General features: G+C 38.3%; 2 protein-coding genes across 8 annotated transcripts in view; one reads left to right on the top strand and one right to left on the bottom strand.

Moving 5' to 3' along the window:
* LOC125771243 (EGFR adapter protein-like) overlaps positions 1-20,322 on the top strand; it is a 74,886-nt gene that overhangs the window by 33,426 nt on the left and 21,138 nt on the right. The window lies entirely within an intron of this gene.
* On the bottom strand, positions 948-20,313 carry LOC125771242 (uncharacterized). 5 transcript variants are annotated; one of them, XR_007419287.1, is made up of 2 exons: positions 19,854-20,313; positions 948-4,584 (listed from the first exon to the last, which is right to left on the bottom strand). XR_007419287.1 is itself a non-coding variant. In XM_049441650.1 (2 exons), exons 1-2 carry the CDS (start codon positions 17,201-17,203, stop codon positions 3,671-3,673), a joined length of 1,068 nt encoding a protein of 355 aa, XP_049297607.1. In that variant the 5' UTR covers positions 17,204-17,523; the 3' UTR covers positions 948-3,670. The 5 variants fall into 5 exon arrangements, 4 of the variants coding, with proteins under 4 accessions (XP_049297607.1, XP_049297609.1, XP_049297608.1 ...); XM_049441650.1 differs by lacking the exon at positions 19,854-20,313 and adding an exon at positions 17,050-17,523; XM_049441652.1 differs by lacking the exon at positions 19,854-20,313 and adding an exon at positions 12,802-14,662 and having other exon boundaries at positions 948-3,975.

Raw genomic sequence — 20,322 nt, 5'->3', positions numbered from 1 at the left:
TGAATCATTTAAGCTTATTTTTTGGGGAAGTTAGAAAACAGTTTATATCGTTAAACAAATTGTTTTGCTTCCTGGAAGGATTGTACAGTTGCATATAAAATGCTTCGTTTTGGACCGTATTTTTTATTTTTTTTTTAAGTTATCATTTTATAGCATCAAATAACAACTACATAACTACATTAACTACATAATCGTGACCTTTTTCTTTAGCAAAGGGGATTATGAGTACAAGTGGTAAAACTAAGTTTAGTCGGCCAGTTGTGGTAAGTACGGCCTAGAAGATCATTATGAAGAAGACATGCAAACTTCATGCTTTATATGGAATGTAAACATTTTAATGAAACATATTACGATCCCAAGCAATTCGGCCAGGCCGTTCCTTATGAATAAAAAAAAATATATATATTACGATCCAATCAAATTTCCTTCAACGATCAAATATCCTTCAGAGGTTTTTAAAATTGTAATGAGTTATGTTTGAAGTTAAATTAAACTTAAGAAAACATAAAACTATTTTTTTAAACATACTATTAGATACTTTGATACAACACTGTACTAGATACTATGAAAAAAATCACATATTTTTGTTTCATAAACACAGTTAGCCCATTTCGCACAACCAAACAAATGGTTGCCAGTAAAAAATTGTTTGATTTTCTCTTTGTAATCACTTTCCTAAAGTTTTCAAATTTGTTAAATGAATGAACAAGTTTGAGGGACATGTTTGAGCAATTAGAGACATCTTCTTTCTATGCTACCAACCATCAATAAGCGCTTCTTACCGTTTAGCCGAACATGTTTGCTACACGTGCTGATGATGAGGCTGCTGCTCGGCAAAACACTTTGACCCAGTTATCCAATTACCATGATCTAATAAAATGTCTAATAGCTTCAAAGACAATTTTCCTCCTCTTCCCTTGGTGGGGGGGGGGGGGGGGGGGGGGGGGTGGCGCCTTACACTTACCTATCGGCTGCATCGCTAACGATACCATCGTGACCATGCTGGACCAAAGATTGATGAGAAAATTTCGTCCAAGGCACGACGTCTCTTTACCCATTGCGTTTGGGTTCGTTGATGCAAGACAGTTTGCATAGGTTGTACTTTCATTTTCTCGCACGATGGAAAACTGCTGTTTCCGCTCGAGATCACCGGGACCATCACCACCACTAACCGGCAAACGAGTACAACTCTGTTCACTCCCGAAATGTGAGACAAATTGTGATTTATGATGTTTGATGTTTGCCACATAAGAAAGATGTCTCCCGTCACTTGGACCGTAGCTCGACCACCGTCGCCGGGAAAGCGATGTGTGTCGTGCCGGAGAGCAGCGAAAAACTGCTGCATGGGCAATATCGTTCGTCTGGTTCGTTCTTATCTGCCCAAGAATCATCCAAAGACACAGTACACCGACTGCGTGAGCGTGATTAATAACCACGTACGAGTGAAATCGTGTATTAATTTTCATTCCACTCACCATTGCGTCGTCATACCGGCACGTTTGTGGTCATTTTGCACTGTTAATCATCCGCAAATTGTTGTGCACGAACTGGTGCATACGAAGGAAGAGGGACAAAAGGGCTGGAATAGAAAAAAGGAAACACGAAGGATAACGAAGTGGTCATTTAAGAGGGTGCACCATTCGGCTCCTTGAAAATGGTTCCCATTCTTCGCCAATTGATTGATTGATTGCTGTAAACTGAACAGGGTACAACGCCGGTCGTTGTACCATTTGCGGTTGGTTTGATGTAATGGTCAAGCTGGTTTTTTTTGGAAGAAAACGACCGATAAAAATGACAGCAGCGGGTGGTGGATAATTTACGAGCAAAACGAGGCTCTAGAGCAGGGAAAACAATAAAACGAAGTTTTTGGCTCGTTTGGCAGAACCACACTAGAAAATGTGGAACAAGCATAAAGGGTAGTTTAGTTTTTTTTTTTATTTTATTTTTTTTAAATTATTGCAAACGTTTAAATAGCCGACAAGGATTTAATGCTTTTTATTAACTACCTATTATAATTTATTAGAATGACATTGTCTCACTTGGAGCGTAATTAAAAAAATCAGCGCCTTCTCTTGTCGGACGTTTTTTTGCTACAATTTCGGTCCTTTTCGCTAGCACACCGCTCATCTCCTCGGTCATCACCTTCGCCTGTCGATCATCGACTTCCCACTAATCTTCCAGAGTGTATCACTAGAGTGCATCACTAGAGTGCATCACTAGAGTGCGAATTCGATCGAGTGAATTCGGAGTGGGCCGAAATCGACCGGATTCGCCGGAGCCAATTTTGGTTTGTAGTGATTCCACTCCCGGTTACACATCACTAGTGCATATCGACGGGCGCGTTCGGCTTTCTTCATTATGGCTGGTTTCACTCGCGCATCTATCATCCTCCTGTCAGTATCGTCATCGACGTTGCTGTTGTCAACAGAAATAGATAAATAAATCTACAATAAATTAATTCTTTCCATTTTATTTGAACTATTTTATTAATTTTAACAACTAAAGGTTTGTTTCACCAAAGCGTAAAACTATTCCAAAGAGTTTTGACTACTACAACTATTGGTTGAGAGACATTTATAAACAAAAACGTTTGGAATTAAAAATTTAAATATTGATTTAAATTGGTTGAAAATTTTACCAGAATCTCACTTAGCACACAGTTAAACATCCTATTATCTATGCTTCTCTCTCTCTCTTTCTCTCTCTCTTTCTCTCTCTTTCTTGCCGGCTGCTATTATCTATACTTGGTTATAGAAAATACAGTTTGAGATGCGTATCAATCGCAATGCTTAAACAGATTTAAAATAAACACAAATCATCAACAAGTCTCAGACAGTAACATCTGAATGCTCATCAGATCATCGATGTAGAAAAGACTGCATAAACTTATAATTTCCCTCTAATATGTCTTAAGTTTTTGGAAATATTGACGATTCAATACTGTAATGATATGTGTGTTTTTACGGAAAATGTAACTAAGGCAGATACGAAACAATACCTTTCCTCAATGGTGAATACCGCATCGCTAAAGCCATGATTAATATACGATCACCATCAATCATGAACTAGAAAATCGTCGTAGGTCGTTTGAAAAATGATCTGGGAGACATTAAATATTATAACAAGAAACCCGTATTCCTACCATTAATATACAACCCAAACGATATACAAATAGAAGAACATTTGTACGTAAAATATTAAATTTAATAGAACTGCTACTTTTAGAACGTCATCGATAACACAAAATCTACCCAACAAAACACAACGAAAGCTTGTTAAATAGGGCTTTTCAAATAACAAACGCTCTATCTATGAAGCACGATCCTTTCAATTAAACTCGTTTCTTGCTTAACAGTTCTACAATAAACACAAAGGTACTGATCAACAACCCACCTCCCAGCAACATCCAAACGCTCATCAGATCATCAAAAGAGAATACAACTTCCGACAATGTATTCTTTGGTTCTGGATTCACCTTCAATGTGTCCTCTTGTCGTTTATAATTATAGGTCCAAAGTCCAGTTTCATAAAACAACCCGAGATAGCGGGTCATCACTGCAACGATAGGTGAGTTTTCTGCAAACTGTAACCTATGCGGGTATGGAACAATGCTTTCTTCGATGGTGAAAAACTCATAATCGAAACCATGATTCTCACGGGCTATCAACCATCAAGCATCACCGCAAGGCTCCAGAGAACAGTAGTAATAATGGTATAAATTGGCGCTTTCCCATGTTAACTGCTCGAATTCCAGTAGGTCCAGCATTTTAGGAATGAAATCATCTAGAGGAAACTGTGCAAGATCTTCCTTGTGTATAGCCATCATATAGTCTGACTGTATGAACTCTGCTATCGTCTTCGGACGTTTAGAGAATGATCCTAGAGACATGAGTGCCAGGATTTTGCTGGTGTATGTTCTGGAGAAGAAGAATGATAGCAACGAAAGGGTAAGCAACACCACTCGTGCCGGAAAACCTTGGTAATAGCCATTACCGACGACTCCAAAGATTGTTTGTAGAATGGGATCATATCGGAAAACGTAGGGAAAGATCAGTTGTAAAACACAACAAACTACTAAAACTCCTCCCAGGAAAATCCAAGCACCGAGTGAGAACGGTTTCAGCAGATGTGAAAAGAAATATCTCGTGTACTTTACTGGACAAAACAGACACATGCCGCTCATATCACGAAATATGAACTCGTGTTGAAAATGTTTCCGATGGAAGGCAATGTCAAAGTAAACGTCAGCATCATAACGCTCTGATTTTTGTTGAAAGATCGTGTATGTTAAATTTAGAATATTTTTACCTAAATCCTCAAACATAATGTTTAATATGCCTGGAAATGCCTTTAGATCATTCGATATTGTCACGTACGGGAAATCGTCTCCCTTAATCCCAACGCGAATATGGTAGCCGTACAGATTGATGAGTTTGTTCGGGAACAGACGATGCATGTTGTCGAGATCTTCCAGCTGCACGTAGATCTCCTCCTTCGAGAATCGGTTTTCAGTGTAGATCCTCATATTATCAACTCGGTCATAAGCACTCGATGGCATTGGTACAATCGCATAGTTCACTATACCTTGGTCATCAAAAAACTGTACTATCATGGAACGATCTTTTAGAAAGCACGATCGCGTCACCAGAACGATAAATCGAGCATCGATGGAGTGGCATGGGTTTTCTCTGAACTGTTTGGTGAACTGAGATACTGGGAACTGAAATATAAGGCGCATTTGTTATGTTTGTTCAGGTTCTGGTATATTATGACGTTGTTAAGAAAGATTACCTGATCCCAACCCGTCACATCCAGAAGTACTACATTCGAGTATTTCAACTTTGTACTGGTTTTAATCGGCTGCTCGGTTGAAAATTTCACAGGATGTTGAGAAACTAGCAAAGCTATTACGTTGGGATGACTCTCACTCAATGTTGAGATGTTTGTGGTAACAATGCAAACTTCTACTGAAGCATTGGGCAGAAATCGATGGCGTTGTAGTTGTAGGATTTTGTCAATCGATGGTGAAAGAATAAATTCCGTTGAAAGCGGACCTAAATTACCGTTGGCAAAGTTCAGAATGCACATGACAACTAACATTGCCCAGCTCATCGTTACAAAGGTTTAGCGTACTGGTTTGTTGTAAGTGAACTGAGGTCAGTCGCTTGTAGATTTCCTGTTTGGAAAATCGTGGCTCCACGAAGGATGTACAGAATCAAAAATTAATGCCATGTCCATGTACACGCGTTCAAAGCGTAGTTTTAAATTGAAGATAACTATTAAAGCATCATTAGAGTTTTATTATTTAATGAATATTGAAGTTTTTTCGGTGAGAATTATGCATAGTACCATAAACAAATTGATATGCAGTACGTGACGTTTGTTATATCTCGTCACGTACAACGTACTCTAATTTTCTCCGTTTTTGCTTAAAAGATCGCCTGTACATTCGTTGAGCTAAGCCTAGCGCTTTTTACTTCGTTTGATGACTTCGTTTTGAATGCCATGGCAGTTGTACAATTTTTATGTTATGACATCGATATATACATACAAACGCATTTTTATTTATCAAAAGGTATGGAATACAATTTCACTATCGAACATTAAATACAACTTTTTATTAGTAATTTATTCGTGGAATAGTTAGTTATGTGAAACAATTTGATGAGCATCGTCTATGAATTGATAAAACTAGATTATTAGTTAACAGCAAAATGCAAAATAATGGCAGCAGCACAACTTTTCCTGCTACAAACACTGACTCTCTTATGGGTGTTTAAGAGATTTGAAGTCGATCAAAATTGGTACTATCTTGTGGCAAAAATCAGCACCGACCACATTGTTGCTGAGATTCGTGCTAGGCTACCATAAGTTCTTCGAAGCTGAGACTGTGTAAATTGTATGTAACCTCAGTACTCATATTCACCTCTGAGATCGAGAGGAAAATACTCAAATAAGAATATTTGATCCATGTGGAAGGATATTGGAAGACTTGCTATAATGACCAGCTTTATAAGTTCCACGATGGACTCACTTGGCTGCACAAGGGTGGTCTCATTAGTAGAATCAGATCGATCGACCCAAACAGTATTTTTTGTCCTTTGACATCAGCTGAGGAGGGGTACACATGGGAATGGAGGGAAAGATACTTCAGAAGAAATCAGAAAATGAGATAGTCGTCTTACTAGTTAGCTTTATAACTAAAAAAAAATTACTCAACTATTTTTATTTACTCAACCGTTATAACAATTTTAATTCTCACATGTAAAATAACTGCCGCTTGACTGAGGGCTCGAGTTTTAATCCGTCAAACACCAGAGGATACTTGTAGGGTGTTTTATGGGGCGTTAGAATATTGTTTTGATATGTGCTATATATTGAACATAACAATAGATTTTTATTCAAATAATGAATTTAACACTAATGTAAATAGTCAACTAACAAAAAGCCTTATGATTCAAGTAATATAAAAATTGGCCGTCTTTTTACATCGTATAGCAGTTTAACGTATCGTATGGAGAAGTTGTATAGGATGTTTTGCAACTCGATGATAATTGATGCAAAATGAAATGTAAATCAGTTTGGCATGAAAAACAAATTCAATGAGTATAGTCAATAAGCCATCACATCACGTTCGTTTTTTGCTTAACAGTTCTACAATAAACATAATGGTGCTGATCAAGAATCCTCCTCCGAGCAACATCCAAACAATTATCAGATCATCAAAAGAGAATACAACTTCCGACAATGTATTCTTTGGTTCAGGTTTCGTTTCTAGTGTACCCATATGTTTCTCAAAATAGTCATTCCATAACCCTGTTTCATAAAACAATCCGAGGTAACGGGTCATCACTGTAACGATAGGTGAGTTTTCTGCAAACTGTAATAGACGCGGATAGGGAACAATGCTTTCTTCGATAACGAAAAATTCATGGTAGAACCTATGCACCTCACGAGCTGTTAGCCTTTGAGCTTCACCACAAGGTTCAAGAGTGCAGTATTTAAGACGATAATTTACACCAGTTTGCCCCCTTATCTGTTCGAATTCCTGTTGGGTGAGGGTTTTTGGAATGAAATCATCCAGAGTAAATTGGTCACGTTGTTCTTTGTATATTGCCAACATATAGTCTGTCTGCATGAACTCGTCAATCGTTTTCGGTCGTTTGAAGAATGTTCTTAGAGACATGAGTGCCAGTACTCTGCTGGTGTACGTTCTGGAGAAGAAGAACGATAACCACGAAAGAGCAAACAACAGCACTCTGGCTGGGAAACCTTGATTATATTCGTTGCCGATGACACCAAAGATCGTTTGTAGAATGGGATCATATCGGAAAACGGAGGGAAAGATCAATCGCAAGAGGCTACAAGCTACGAAAACTCCTCCCAGGAAAATCCAAGCACTAAGCGCAAACGGTTTCAGCAGATGTGGTAAGAAATATCTCGTGTACTTCACTGGACACAACAGACACATCCCACCCATATCGCGGAACGCAAAATCATGCTGAAAATGGTCACGCTTGAAGCCAAATTCATAATAAACGTCAGCATTGTAATGTTCCGTGGTTTGCTCAACGATCGTGTATGTTAAATTCAGGATATATTTACCTATTTCTCGAAACATAATGTTCAAAATTCCAAGATACTCATCCGGATCCCTCCATATAACCACGTACGGAAAATCATTTTGATGAATCCCAACGCGAATATGGTAGCCGTACAGATTGATGAGTTTGTTCGGGAACAGACGATGCATGTTGTCGAGATCTTCCAGCTGCACGTAGATCTCCTCCTTCGAGAATCGGTTTTCAGTGTAGATACTGATATTGTCTACTCGGTCATAAGCACTCGATGGCATTGGTAAAATCGCATAGTTCACTATACCTTGGTCATCGAAAAACTGTACTATTATGGAACGATCTTTTAGAAAGCATGATCGCGTCACTAGAACGACAAATCGAGCATCGATGAAGTGGCATGGGTTTTCTCTGAACTGTTTCGTGAACTGAGACACTGGAAACTGAAATATAAGGCACATTTGTTATTGTTGTTCAGGTTCTGGTATATTATGACGTTGTTAAGAAAGATTACCTGATCCCAACCCGTCACATCCAGAAGCACCACATTCGAGTACTTTAACTTTGTATTGGTTTTAATCGGCTGCTCGGTTGAAAACTTTACAGGATGTTGAGAAACTAGCAAAGGTATCACATTGGGATGACTCTCACTCAATGTTGAGATGTTTGTGGTAACGATGCAAACTTCTGCTGAAGCATTGGACAGAAACCGATGGCGTTGTAGTTGTAGGATTTTGTCAATCGATGGTGAAAGAATACATTCCATAGAAAGCGGACCTAAATTACCGTTGGCAAAGTTCAGAATGCACATGACAACTAACATTGCCCAGCTCATCGTTACAAAGGTTTAGCGTACTGGTTTGTTGTAAGTGAACTGAGGTCAGTCGCTTGTAGATTTCCTGTTTAGAAAATCGTGGCTCAACGAAGGACGTACAGAATCAAAAATTAATTCCATGTCCATGTACACGCGATAAAATAATATTTTTTATTAATGGTCAACTAATGACTGCCTTTAGAAAGCTATGAATGATGAACTTGAGTTGTTTTCATTGAACTATACTGAAGTCACTGATACGAGAGGTTTGAAGATGGTGGCTCCTTCAGTATGGTTGCTTTATAAATTTTTAAAAATTCTCAAAGTCCGTGTCAGACATTACCGGGGGGTTCCAATCATCCATCAAGGGTTCCGGGTAAATTTTTCGAGGGGCCAAACATTATTCAAAATGTATCAAAATGTACTTCTGACTTCGTTTAATCTATGAAAATTGAAATCCGAAACTTTTACGTATTACACTTAAACAACCCTTAAACCATTCTTATTACAATTTTAGTGAGGTAATCAGAAACCCCAGTTATCAAAAATTTTCACCTTGGGGCCTTAGTGGTTTTGAGCATGAAATGTTTATTAGGCATCAGTTATAGAAGGACCGCATACATTTAGATCCAAATTCAGTTTCAATTATCGAAATCACTGAGGCACAGGTTGCCATTGCGTTTTTGGTATGATTTTGTTATCAATGTTTTTTTTTGTTTATTAATATACAGCTTTCTTCAGCCTTCCGGATTGTAAATATACTATTAAAATTATCGGTAGATTGGATTGAACATGGTATTTAAATTAAAAATTGATATTTCAGCATTTAAGTTCACACTGAATCAAATTAAGAACTAGTGATAGGCTTTGTGACTGTCGAATAACACTTGACTTCCTGGATCTTTTTTCACTGAAAAACAAATTAATAAACATGGCTTTTGTGTTTCGAGCTAAATGAATAATTTTAAGATTGCTATCAGTTCCAATTGTAGTAATTAAACCTTAAAGGATAGTAATTAAACCTTCGAATCACGTTCGTTTTTTGCTCAACAGTTCTACAATGAACATAATGGTACAAATCAACCACCCACCTCCCAGCAACATCCAAACGCTGATTAAATCGTTGAAAGAAAAAACAACGTCTGTAAACGAATTCTTTGGTTCAGGTTTAGTTTGTAGAAAATCTATCTTTTTTTTAATTTCGTAATTCCATAAACCAGTATCATAAAACAATCCGAAATAACGAGTCATCACTGCAATAATAGGCGAGTTTTCTGCAAACTGTAACGAACGGGGATATGGAAAAATGCTTTCTTCAATGGCGAAAAAGTCATGGTATAACCCGTGAAGCCAAGGCATTGTTAGCCATCGCGCCTGTCCACAAGTCTCCAGAGTGCAGTATGTAAGACGATAAAAAACACCAGTTTTCCTCTTTAACTGCTCGAACACATGTTGTTCAAGCATTTTTGGAATGAAATCATCCAGAGGGAACTGAGCACGTTGTTGTTTGTTTATTGCAATGATATAGTTTGACTGCAAGAACTCTGCAATCGTCTTCGGTCGTTTGAAGAATGATCCTAGAGACATGAGTGCCAGGACTCTGCTGGTGTACATTCTGGAGAAGAAGAACGATAACCACGAAAGAGCAAACAACACCGTTCGCGCCAGACAAGCTTGTTTGTAGTCGTTTCCGATGACTCCAAAGACCATTTGTAGAATCGGATCGAATCGGAAAATGGAGGGAAAGATCAGTTGTAAAACACAACAAGCTATCAAAACTCCTCCCAGGAAAATCCAAGTACCGAGCGAAAATGGATTCAGAAAATATGGTAAGAAATATTTCTTATACTCTACTGGACACAAAAGACATATTCCATCCATGTCTCGAAACGTGAACTCGTGCTGAAAATGTTCTCTTTGGAAAGTAATACCATAGTAAACGTCAGCATTGTAATGTTCCGTAGTTTGCTGAAACATCGTGAATGTCAAATTTAGGACATCGTTGCCAATCATCTGAAACATTATGGTTAACACGCCTAGAAACTCATTAAAATCTTTCCATATAACCATGTACGGAAAATCGTTTTCCTTAATCCCAATTCGAATGTGATAGCCGTATAAATTGGTAAGTTTGTTTGGGAACAGACGATGTATGTTGTCGAGATCTTCCAATTGCACAAAGATCTCCTCCTTTGAGAATCGGTTTTCAGTGTAGATACTGATATTATCTACTCGGTCATAAGCACTCGATGGCATTGGTAAAATCGCATAGTTCACTATACCTTGGTCATCGAAAAACTGTACTATTATGGAGCGATCTTTTAGAAAGCACGATCGCGTCACTAGAACGACAAATCGAGCATCGATGAAGTGGCATGGGTTTTCTCTGAACTGTTTCGTGAACTGAGACACTGGAAACTGAAATATATGGCACATTTGTTATTGTTGTTCAGGTTCTGGTATATTATGACGTTGTTAAGAAAGATTACCTGATCCCAACCCGTCACATCCAGAAGCACCACATTCGAGTACTTTAACTTTGTATTGGTTTTAATCGGCTGCTCGGTTGAAAACTTTACAGGATGTTGAGAAACTAGCAAAGGTATCACATTGGGATGACTCTCACTCAATGTTGAGATGTTTGTGGTAACGATGCAAACTTCTGCTGAAGCATTGGACAGAAACCGATGGCGTTGTAGTTGTAGGATTTTGTCAATCGATGGCGAAAGAATACATTCCATAGAAAGCGGACCTAAATTACCGTTGGCGAAGGTCAGAATGCACAACCAGTGCGTAACTACTAGCATTGCCCAGCTCATCGTTACAAAGGTTTAGAGTACTGGTTTGTTGTAAGTGAATTGGACTTAGTCGTTTGTAGATTTCCTCTTTGACGAATTGAGGTATGTTATAAGCTTATGATTATACGCATCTAGGATGCTATCATTTCAAGTTTGAAGTGGTTACCGTCTGGAATTTTTTATTATTAATGAAATGATGAAGTTTTTTAGTTGTTACTTTTGTTGCTTTTTTCAACCTTTAATTAGTAATGCTTTGGTGCTGATGGGGTTACAAATTAGATATTAGCTTTAATTTTTATATCTCGTAATTTCTATCTTCTTTCAACGGTATAGCAGATTTTCTTTAAAAATTTTAGTTTTCAATGTTCAATTCAAATCAAATTTATTCATTGTTCAGTATATTTGATACCTGGTATCGAGTATCGCGCAGTGCGCCCACTATATTCCATGTTACAAACTACGAAATCAACAAACTCGAAGATTACTGATCGAGGAACGGCAATAACTAGTAAATGTGATGAATTATTACTATTTCGTTTAATGAGGATCCATTATTAAAAAAAAATCAATTATTTGTGATTCATAACGTGAAATTTCCAATCAAAAATTGAATGTAATTAACCGATCAGGGAATAACAATTGTACGTATGTTTTCACATTGCTTTATTTAATTTTATATAATTCATTAATCGTCTGTAATTTGAGACTATTTATATGAACGTTATTATTTATCAATAACGTATTTATTTATATTCTATCAAAGTTTACGCTGAGGATAACTATCTGCTAGTAATAAGGTTACTGGCTATCGAACGATAATAGACTTGCTGGACACTTTTTCACCATACAACATTTTTGAAAATGTAGCTATAGGACCTGTGAGCTATTTATGTCGGTCTCGATCAGTGGTTATTTGTTAATTGGTTATTGAAAAGTTATTGAAGTAATGCAATGGCAAATAAGCTTTCAAATCATTGTCGTTGTTTACTTAACAATTCTACAATAAAAAGGGCGGTACTGACCAACAAGCCACCTCCCAGAAAAATCCAAACACTTAGTAGATCTTTGAAAGAAAACACAACACCAAAAAGTACCTGCTTCGATTCTGGTTTCCGTGCTAAAAATCCCAAATGTTTCTTAAAATGGTAATTCCACATTCCAGTGTCATAAAACAATCCGAGGTAACGGGTCATCACTGTAACGATAGGTGAGTTTTCTGCAAACTGTAACCTATGCGGATGAGGAACAATGCTTTCTTCGATGGCGAAAAAATCGTGGCTTAGACCTCTAAATACAACTGATGTCAATAACAATGCTTCTCCGCAACGTTGCAGAGAGCAGTAATCATAGTGGTATTTTACACCGACTTCTCCCCTTAAGCGATCGAATTCATCAAGATCAAGCATTTTTGGAATGAAATCATCCAGGACAAACTCCGCAAGGTGTTCTTTATGTATCACCATCATGTAATCTGACTGCATGAACTCGGCAATAGTCTTCGGTCGTTTGTAGTCTGAGCCTAAAGACATGAGTGCCAGGATTCTGCTGGTATACGTTCTGGAGAAGAAGAATGATAGCAACGAAAGGGTAAGCAACACCACTCGTGCCGGAAAACCTTGGTTATAGCCATTACCGACGGCTCCAAAGATTGTTTGTAGAATGGGATCGTATCGGAAAATGGAGGGAAAGATCAGTCGCAAGAGGCAACAAGCTACGAAAGCTCCTCCCAAGAAAATCCAAGCACCAATTGAGAACGGTTTCAGCAAATGTGGCAAAAAAAATCTGCTGTCTTTCACTGGACATGATAAGCACATTCCACCCATCTCTCGGAACGCAAAATCGTGATGAAAATGCTCTCGCTTAAAGATTATATCGTAGTAAACGTCAGCATCGTAATGTTCTGTGTTTTGTTTAAAGAAAGAGAATGTTAAATTTAAAATATTAATACCTATATCCTGAAAAATAATTTTTAAAAGACCAGTAACTATTTGACCTTCTTGCCACAGCATGATAAATGGAAAGTCATCTTGCGTTGCCCCAATTCGAATGTGATAGCCGTATAAATTGGTAAGTTTGTTCGGGAACAGACGATGCATGTTGTCGAGATCTTCCAACTGCACGAAGATCTCCTCCTTCGAGAATCGATTTTCAGTGTAGATACTGATATTGTCTACTCGGTCATAAGCACTCGATGGCATTGGTAAAATCGCATAGTTCACTATACCTTGGTCATCGAAAAACTGTACTATTATGGAACGATCTTTTAGAAAGCACGATCGCGTCACTAGAACGATAAATCGAGCATCGATGAAGTGGCATGGGTTTTCTCTGAACTGTTTGGTGAACTGAGACACTGGGAACTGAAATTTAAGACGCATTTGTTATGTTTGTTCAGCTGCTGGTATATTATGACGTTGTTAAGAAAGATTACCTGATCCCAACCCGTCACATCCAGAAGCACCACATTCGAGTACTTCAACATTGTATTGGTTTTAATCGGCTGCTCGGTTGAAAACTTCACAGGATGTTGAGAAACTAGCAAAGGTATCACGTTGGGATGACTCTCACTCAATGTTGAGATGTTTGTGGTAACGATGCAAACTTCTGCTGAAGCATTGGGCAGAAACCGATGGCGTTGTAGTTGTAGGATTTTGTCAATCGACGGTGAAAGAATACATTCCGTCGAAACTGAATCTAAATGACCATTGATAATGGCCGGGTAAAATATCCAGTATATGACAAACAACGATTTTAAAAACATCGTTGCCTGGGTTTAGCACAAAATTGGCTTTGTGCGATAGCAGTGAAATACTAATATGTGGCACAGAATTTGATCCTGTGTCTACAGTGTACTGTGTAATAGCAAACATAATATTTTGTTATAAATTTGCAATTTTGTTAAAAGCTGGATTGCTTTAAATTTGTTGAAAGCTTGTAATAAACAAATTGAAAGATTAAACGATAAGCGCTTAAAGTTATGTTCATGAAATGTTTAATGTATGTAATAGTGATGGGAAAAATGGCTCCAGTGTTGAAATCGGCTCCGAAGCTTCGGAATTAACGGATCTGTAGCCTGCTTCGACTGCCTACTGGATGTAGTTAAAACTCATGCTAAAATATATGTAGAATTTTTTAATTTATATACTACTGTAGACCAATATTTTTTCAACATACTACAGAGGTTTGTTCGATGCGTTCCGTCGATTACAATTTAAACTAGCACTAGCTTGCAGATGCAGGGTATACCTAAAGTGTAAAAGTGAAGCACGTGATGGTAAATAAAAGGGGTTACTATTGTTGCGTCCTGCTACTTTCGTTCTCTTACAACAAGCCTACACGGATCTCTTAACCGGTTCTACAAAAATTGTCCTGATTTTATTCCCGAAAGGTGATAGAAAAACAACCGTCGCTTGTTCTGCTTGCTTAACACTCGCTTCGCCCCAACCCTGCTTTCGTCGTGGTCCCCGACGTGGATTTAGACTCCGGCCACACGTAGCCGGAGAGTAGCGCCCACTGACGGATTACTTGTGTAACCTCGCGCAGTTGCTAACACCCAAGGTTGTTGGAGTTAACTATTGATAACCCCCGCTCAAGAAAACTAGTTCGGAGCTCAATAAGGAACCGTTAGTCTCTAGCCACACGATGCTGAGGACGACTCTTTGGTATATTTGCTAAACCGCGCCAGTTCCATAGGGATAGGGTTTCAAACCCCATCCGGGCCGTACCCTGGACGAAGGACTGATTATCTGGCTACGAGGTAGACATAAGTCTAGTAAGCCAGAAATGGCCGGCATGACCTTAGAGGTCGTTAAACCAAGAAAAGAGAGAGAGAGAGAGAGAGCCTCCTGCCAGTTAGAATCGTTGGTGTGTTCTTAAGTGCCCATCACTCCTGTGTAAGTTAGTAAGACGAATTAAATTGTATTAATATATAGTTGTTTGCTTTCTATCAGTGTTTTTTTTGGGTGATTTTATCTAAAACCGAAAGCATGTTTTATTAATGTTTTCAACGTTTTTCATAATACGATGCTACGAATACGATAAGTGTCTTGACACTTAATTGATATTTTTCATTAGGATATATAATCCGATATATTTACAGTTTCAACAGAAGATTGGTTTAAATTTCTGTTAGTCTTATTCAACTGAGATTGACGCGATTTATTAATTATTCAACTAACTTTCTTTAAATTATAATTTCTTCCGTTTACCAAAGATTAATGTTCAGTGTAACATATCTTGTATTAAGTAAAATGTTTGCTTGTTTATGTTTACTTCCTTCGAAAATATTTGCAATTTCCCCTGACGATTGTGTAATCTTAATATTGCAAACGGTCTCATGGTCCGGTTAGTATACCGAAGCTACATAAAAGATCGATGCTCATATGGAAGGCCAACTATGTGTGAAGAAAATCAATTCTAGTAAAGAAATACTCGGAACAAAAATTAGAAGATTTTTGTTATTAATATATGCAACTGCAACTAATATATGCAACTCTCTTGGGAGTGGAATGTACCAGAATTTTATTAATGCATCTTCAACGTTTTATCAAGGAATAAAAATAATGGTATTTTACAGATCATTTAAAATTCTATTGAAAATAAGCCTCACAAAAAAATATCACCATGCCGAACAACCATCCAGTTATCAACAGCAGCCACACACTCAAAAGATCTTCAAAGTGGAACACGATTTCCGAAAATGCATCCGCCGGTTCGGGGAACTTTTTTATCATTTTATTGTGTGTGTTCATCGTGTACCTCCATAAGCCTCTCTCGTTGTACAGTCCGAAGTAATGCTTTAACGTGCCGAACAGAGGTGAGTTCTCGGCAAACTGTAGCATATGTAGCATTGGTACGATCTTTTCTTTTATCATAAACACCGGATGAGACTGAGTTTGTAACAACATAGAAGAAAGCAGCAGCGCATCTCCACAAATTTGCAGTGAGCAAAAGTGATGATAGATTTGAAGACCATATTTGGCTCTCACTAGTTCCAACTCTTCTTTACTAAGTTGTTTGGAACGAAGTTTACCATCAAGATATTGATTTTGGTCAATTATATGTTCCAAAATCCTATAATCGGATTGCATGAACTCGGCGATCGTTTCCGGTTGTTGGTAGAATTTTCCTAAAGACATCAACGATATGATTCTGCTGTTGTACAATCTAGAGAAGAAGAATGACAACAGTAACAGCGTAATAACAACTGACCTCTTGCGGAAAGAGTGACTGTACGCGTTTCCACCGCTTCCAAAGAACATCTGTAGAATCGGATTGTGTGGAAAAATGTCGGGGAATAGAAAACACAAAAGACAACAGATCGCAAAAACTCCACCCAGGAACATCCAAGCACCGAGTGAGAATGGTTTCAGGAGATGTGGAAAGAAATATCTGCCAGCCTTCGCTGGACATATGAGGCACATACCACCCATTTCACGGAACGCAAACATGTGCTGGAAATGTGCACGCTCTAAAGGAAGATCGAAGTATACATCACCATCATATTGATCATATGTTTGATGAAAAAATGTGTAATTTAAATTCAACGTGTTTTTGCCTACATCCCTAAAAAAAATTTTTACTGTACCTAGGATGAGGTTGTAACCTTCATCGTCACCATCATTCTTATTTTCTTTCTCATATATCATTATGTATGGAAAATCATTTTGACGAATCCCTACACGGATGGTATAACCATATAGATTGATGAGTTTGTTCGGGAACAGACGATGCATGTTGTCGAGATCTTCCAGCTGCACGAAGATCTCCTCCTTCGAGAAACGGTTTTCAGTGTAGATACTGATATTATCTACTCGGTCATAAGCACTCGATGGCATTGGTAAAATCGCATAGTTCACGATACCTTGGTCATCGAAAAACTGTACTATTATGGAACGATCTTTTAGAAAGCACGATCGCGTCACCAGAACGATAAATCGAGCATCGATGAAGTGGCATGGGTTTTCTCTGAACTGTTTGGTGAACTGAGATACTGGGAACTGAAATATAAGGCGCATTTGTTATGTTTGTTCAGGTTCTGGTATATTATGACGTTGTTAAGAAAGATTACCTGATCCCAACCCGTCACATCCAGAAGTACCACATTCGAGTACTTCAACTTTGTATTGGCTTCAATCGGCGGCCCGGTTGAAAACTTCACAGGATGTTGAGAAACTAGCAAAGGTATCACATTGGGATGACTTTCACTCAATGTTGAGATGTTTGTTGTAACGATGCAAATTTCTGCTGAAGCATTGGGCAGAAATCGATGGCGTTGTAGTTGTAGAATTTTGTCAATGGTTGGTGAAATGTTACATTTGGTCGATAAAGAAGTCAGTTGGACAGAGGTTAAGTTTAACAAGTATATTGCCTGAAACAATGTTACGCTCAACATTTTTCTTTTATCGTAACTGTACTAATCGTATATTGTTCGAGCAAGCTTTTTTGTCGCTTAATTTCTGTGCGCTGAATTTGGACGTAATGTTTAGTTTTTTTTTGTTCCCTGTATTTGCGATTATGAAAACTGTACACATTAAAAATACATCTCAATTGCAACCATTTATACAAACAATTTCATGCATGATACATTTTGGAATCTAGTGTGCACTTAGTGTTGTAAAAATGAATTTAGCCTGATTTGATGAACCATTTTGATTAAGGTGTACAACAGTTTTTGCACCTTGTGATTACAGTAATGAATTTTAATTTTTGAAGTTTTTTTCTCAATTTATAAATATATTTGTTGAAATTGCATTTGAGTTCTCTTATAGATTCTACGATTTTAAAGGCAATTTCTGCGAAACGTTATTTTCCGGTTCTAGATCGATCTGAACGTCTCTGGATCTTGAATTACGTAAAAAACATTCAGTTCAAACGCTTAAAAACGAAATTTTTTATAGAACAGTGCAGTAAAAATGCGATCTGCGAAATAATGTACTATGTTCCATAGATTTTATTGCCAAGACTTTTTATTACCACGTAGCCGGATTGTCAGTCCCTTGCTACGAGGGAGCAGTTCGGATGCGATTTGATACTTGGTTCTGTCGTGTAGAACTGGCGCCGTTATCCCAAATTAATGTTCAATAGATTGAATAATGATATATTGAATTATAAAAAAGAATATGTTTAGATGTAGAAAATCTCTCTCTTCTTGGCTTTAACGACCTTACAGGTCACGCCGGCCATTTCTGGCTTACTAGACTTATTTTACCACGTAGCCAGATAGTCAGTCCTTGCTACGGGGGGACGGTCCGGATGGGATTTGAACCCGGTCCGGCCGTGTGGACTGGCGCCGTTTATCACATGCACCACCGAGCCGCCCCATGTAGAAAATAAACTTGGTAAAAAAGTAATTCCAAAACATTTTTAATAACCATCGTAGCTAGACTGCTCTGAATAGCTTTGTGCTTCTGTATCGACATTTTATTTTTCTTATTTGGAACCAACCCAACTCTCCGATAAATACAGTCAAACTAATTAACCAACCGGCCACCACTAAGATCCAAACGCATAGTAGATCTTCGTAGTAGAATATCACTTCGGAAAAGGTTTCCTTGATTTGTGACAGCACTGTCAGTATGTTGTTATGTCGATCCTTTTGACGAGCCCACAGTCCGGTCTCACAGTACATACCAAAATAGCGCCGCATCGTTCCAACGATTGGTGAGTTCGTAGCAAACTGTATGTGTTGCGTAGCCTCTATGGCCTTTTCGCGCAGTACATACATCGGAAAGGAGTCAATCTGAAACTCGGATAATGCAATCAACCAGGCATCACCACAGGACAGAACTATACAGTAATAGCGATACATTCGTTCACCAAGCTTCCGTTGGAGTCGATTGGTTTCATGCGGACTAATCATCTTCGACTTGAGATCTCCCATCAGTGCACTATGCTTTTTCGACATCACGATGCGGTAATCTGACTTGCGAAATTCGGCCATCGTTTCTGGCCTTCCATAAAACTTGGCCAACGACATCAGTGAAATAATCTTCGAGTTATATGCCTCAGTGAGGAAGAACATCAGAATTGCAAGTGTAAGGAGTGCGATTCGGAATACAAATGCTTGCATATACTCAGTTCCACCACCTCCAAAGAACGTTAACAGAACGAGATCATAGCGAAAAGTGTTAGGATAGCAGCGACGAAGAATCACACAAACTATGAAAACTCCTCCCAGCACGATCCAAATAGCAAATGAGAAAGGTTTGAGCAGATGTGCAAGAAAATCCCTTCCTGTATTAACTGGACAGAGCATACACATTCCGCCCATTTCACGTAAATCGATTTCATGCTGAAAATGGAGTCGATAACTCGGCATATTAAAGGTCGTCTCAAGATCGCCTTGATCGGCAAGCTGGTGAACGAACGTGTACGACAAGTTAAGTACTTTCCGTCCAACATCATTGAAGAAATGGCTAATCAAGCCACCGACATGACCATCCGGCGATATGATGATGTACGGAAAATCAGGTATCACTCCTATATTGATATGATAACGATGAAGATTGGTAAGTTTGTTTGGGAACAGACGATGTATGTTGTCGAGATCTTTCAACTCCACGAAGATCTCCTCCTTGGAGAATCGGTTTTCAGTGTAGATACTGATATTATCAACTCGGTCATAAGCACTCGATGGCATTGGTAAAATCGCATAGTTCACGATACCTTGGTCATCAAAAAACTGTACTATTATGGAGCGATCTTTAAGAAAGCACGATCGCGTCACCAGAACGATAAATCGAGCATCGATGGAGTGGCATGGGTTTTCTCTGAACTGTTTTGTGAACTGAAGCGCTGGAAACTGAAACCAAACCACTTACGTTAAACTCCGTAAAAACTTAATAATTCTTTAATTTAGTCACCTTATTCCATCCTGTGGCATCCAGCAGAACTACATTACCGTATCTTTGTCCCAGCGTAGAATGCATATGTCTTTCTGTAACAATCATGGATGGATGCTGGGAGATTAATAAAGGAATTATGTTGGGGTGACTCGCTCCCAGCGTTGAGACGTTAGTGGTAACGATACAAATGTCTGCATTTTCATTAGATAAGAATCGATGACGTTGAATTTTTACGATTTTGTCAATCGTTGGTGAAATATTGCAATCCTTTAAAATCAAAGCTTGTGATT

Source organism: Anopheles funestus, chromosome 3RL (genome assembly GCF_943734845.2).
Source record: "Anopheles funestus chromosome 3RL, idAnoFuneDA-416_04, whole genome shotgun sequence".
NCBI lineage: Eukaryota > Metazoa > Arthropoda > Insecta > Diptera > Culicidae > Anopheles > Anopheles funestus.
This window is presented reverse-complemented; position numbering and strand designations above follow the sequence as displayed.

Coding starts and splice junctions, on each gene's coding strand:
- LOC125771242 (XM_049441649.1), bottom strand. CDS start 13,384: ATGCCATCGAGTGCTTATGACCGAGTAGACAATATCAGTATCTACACT.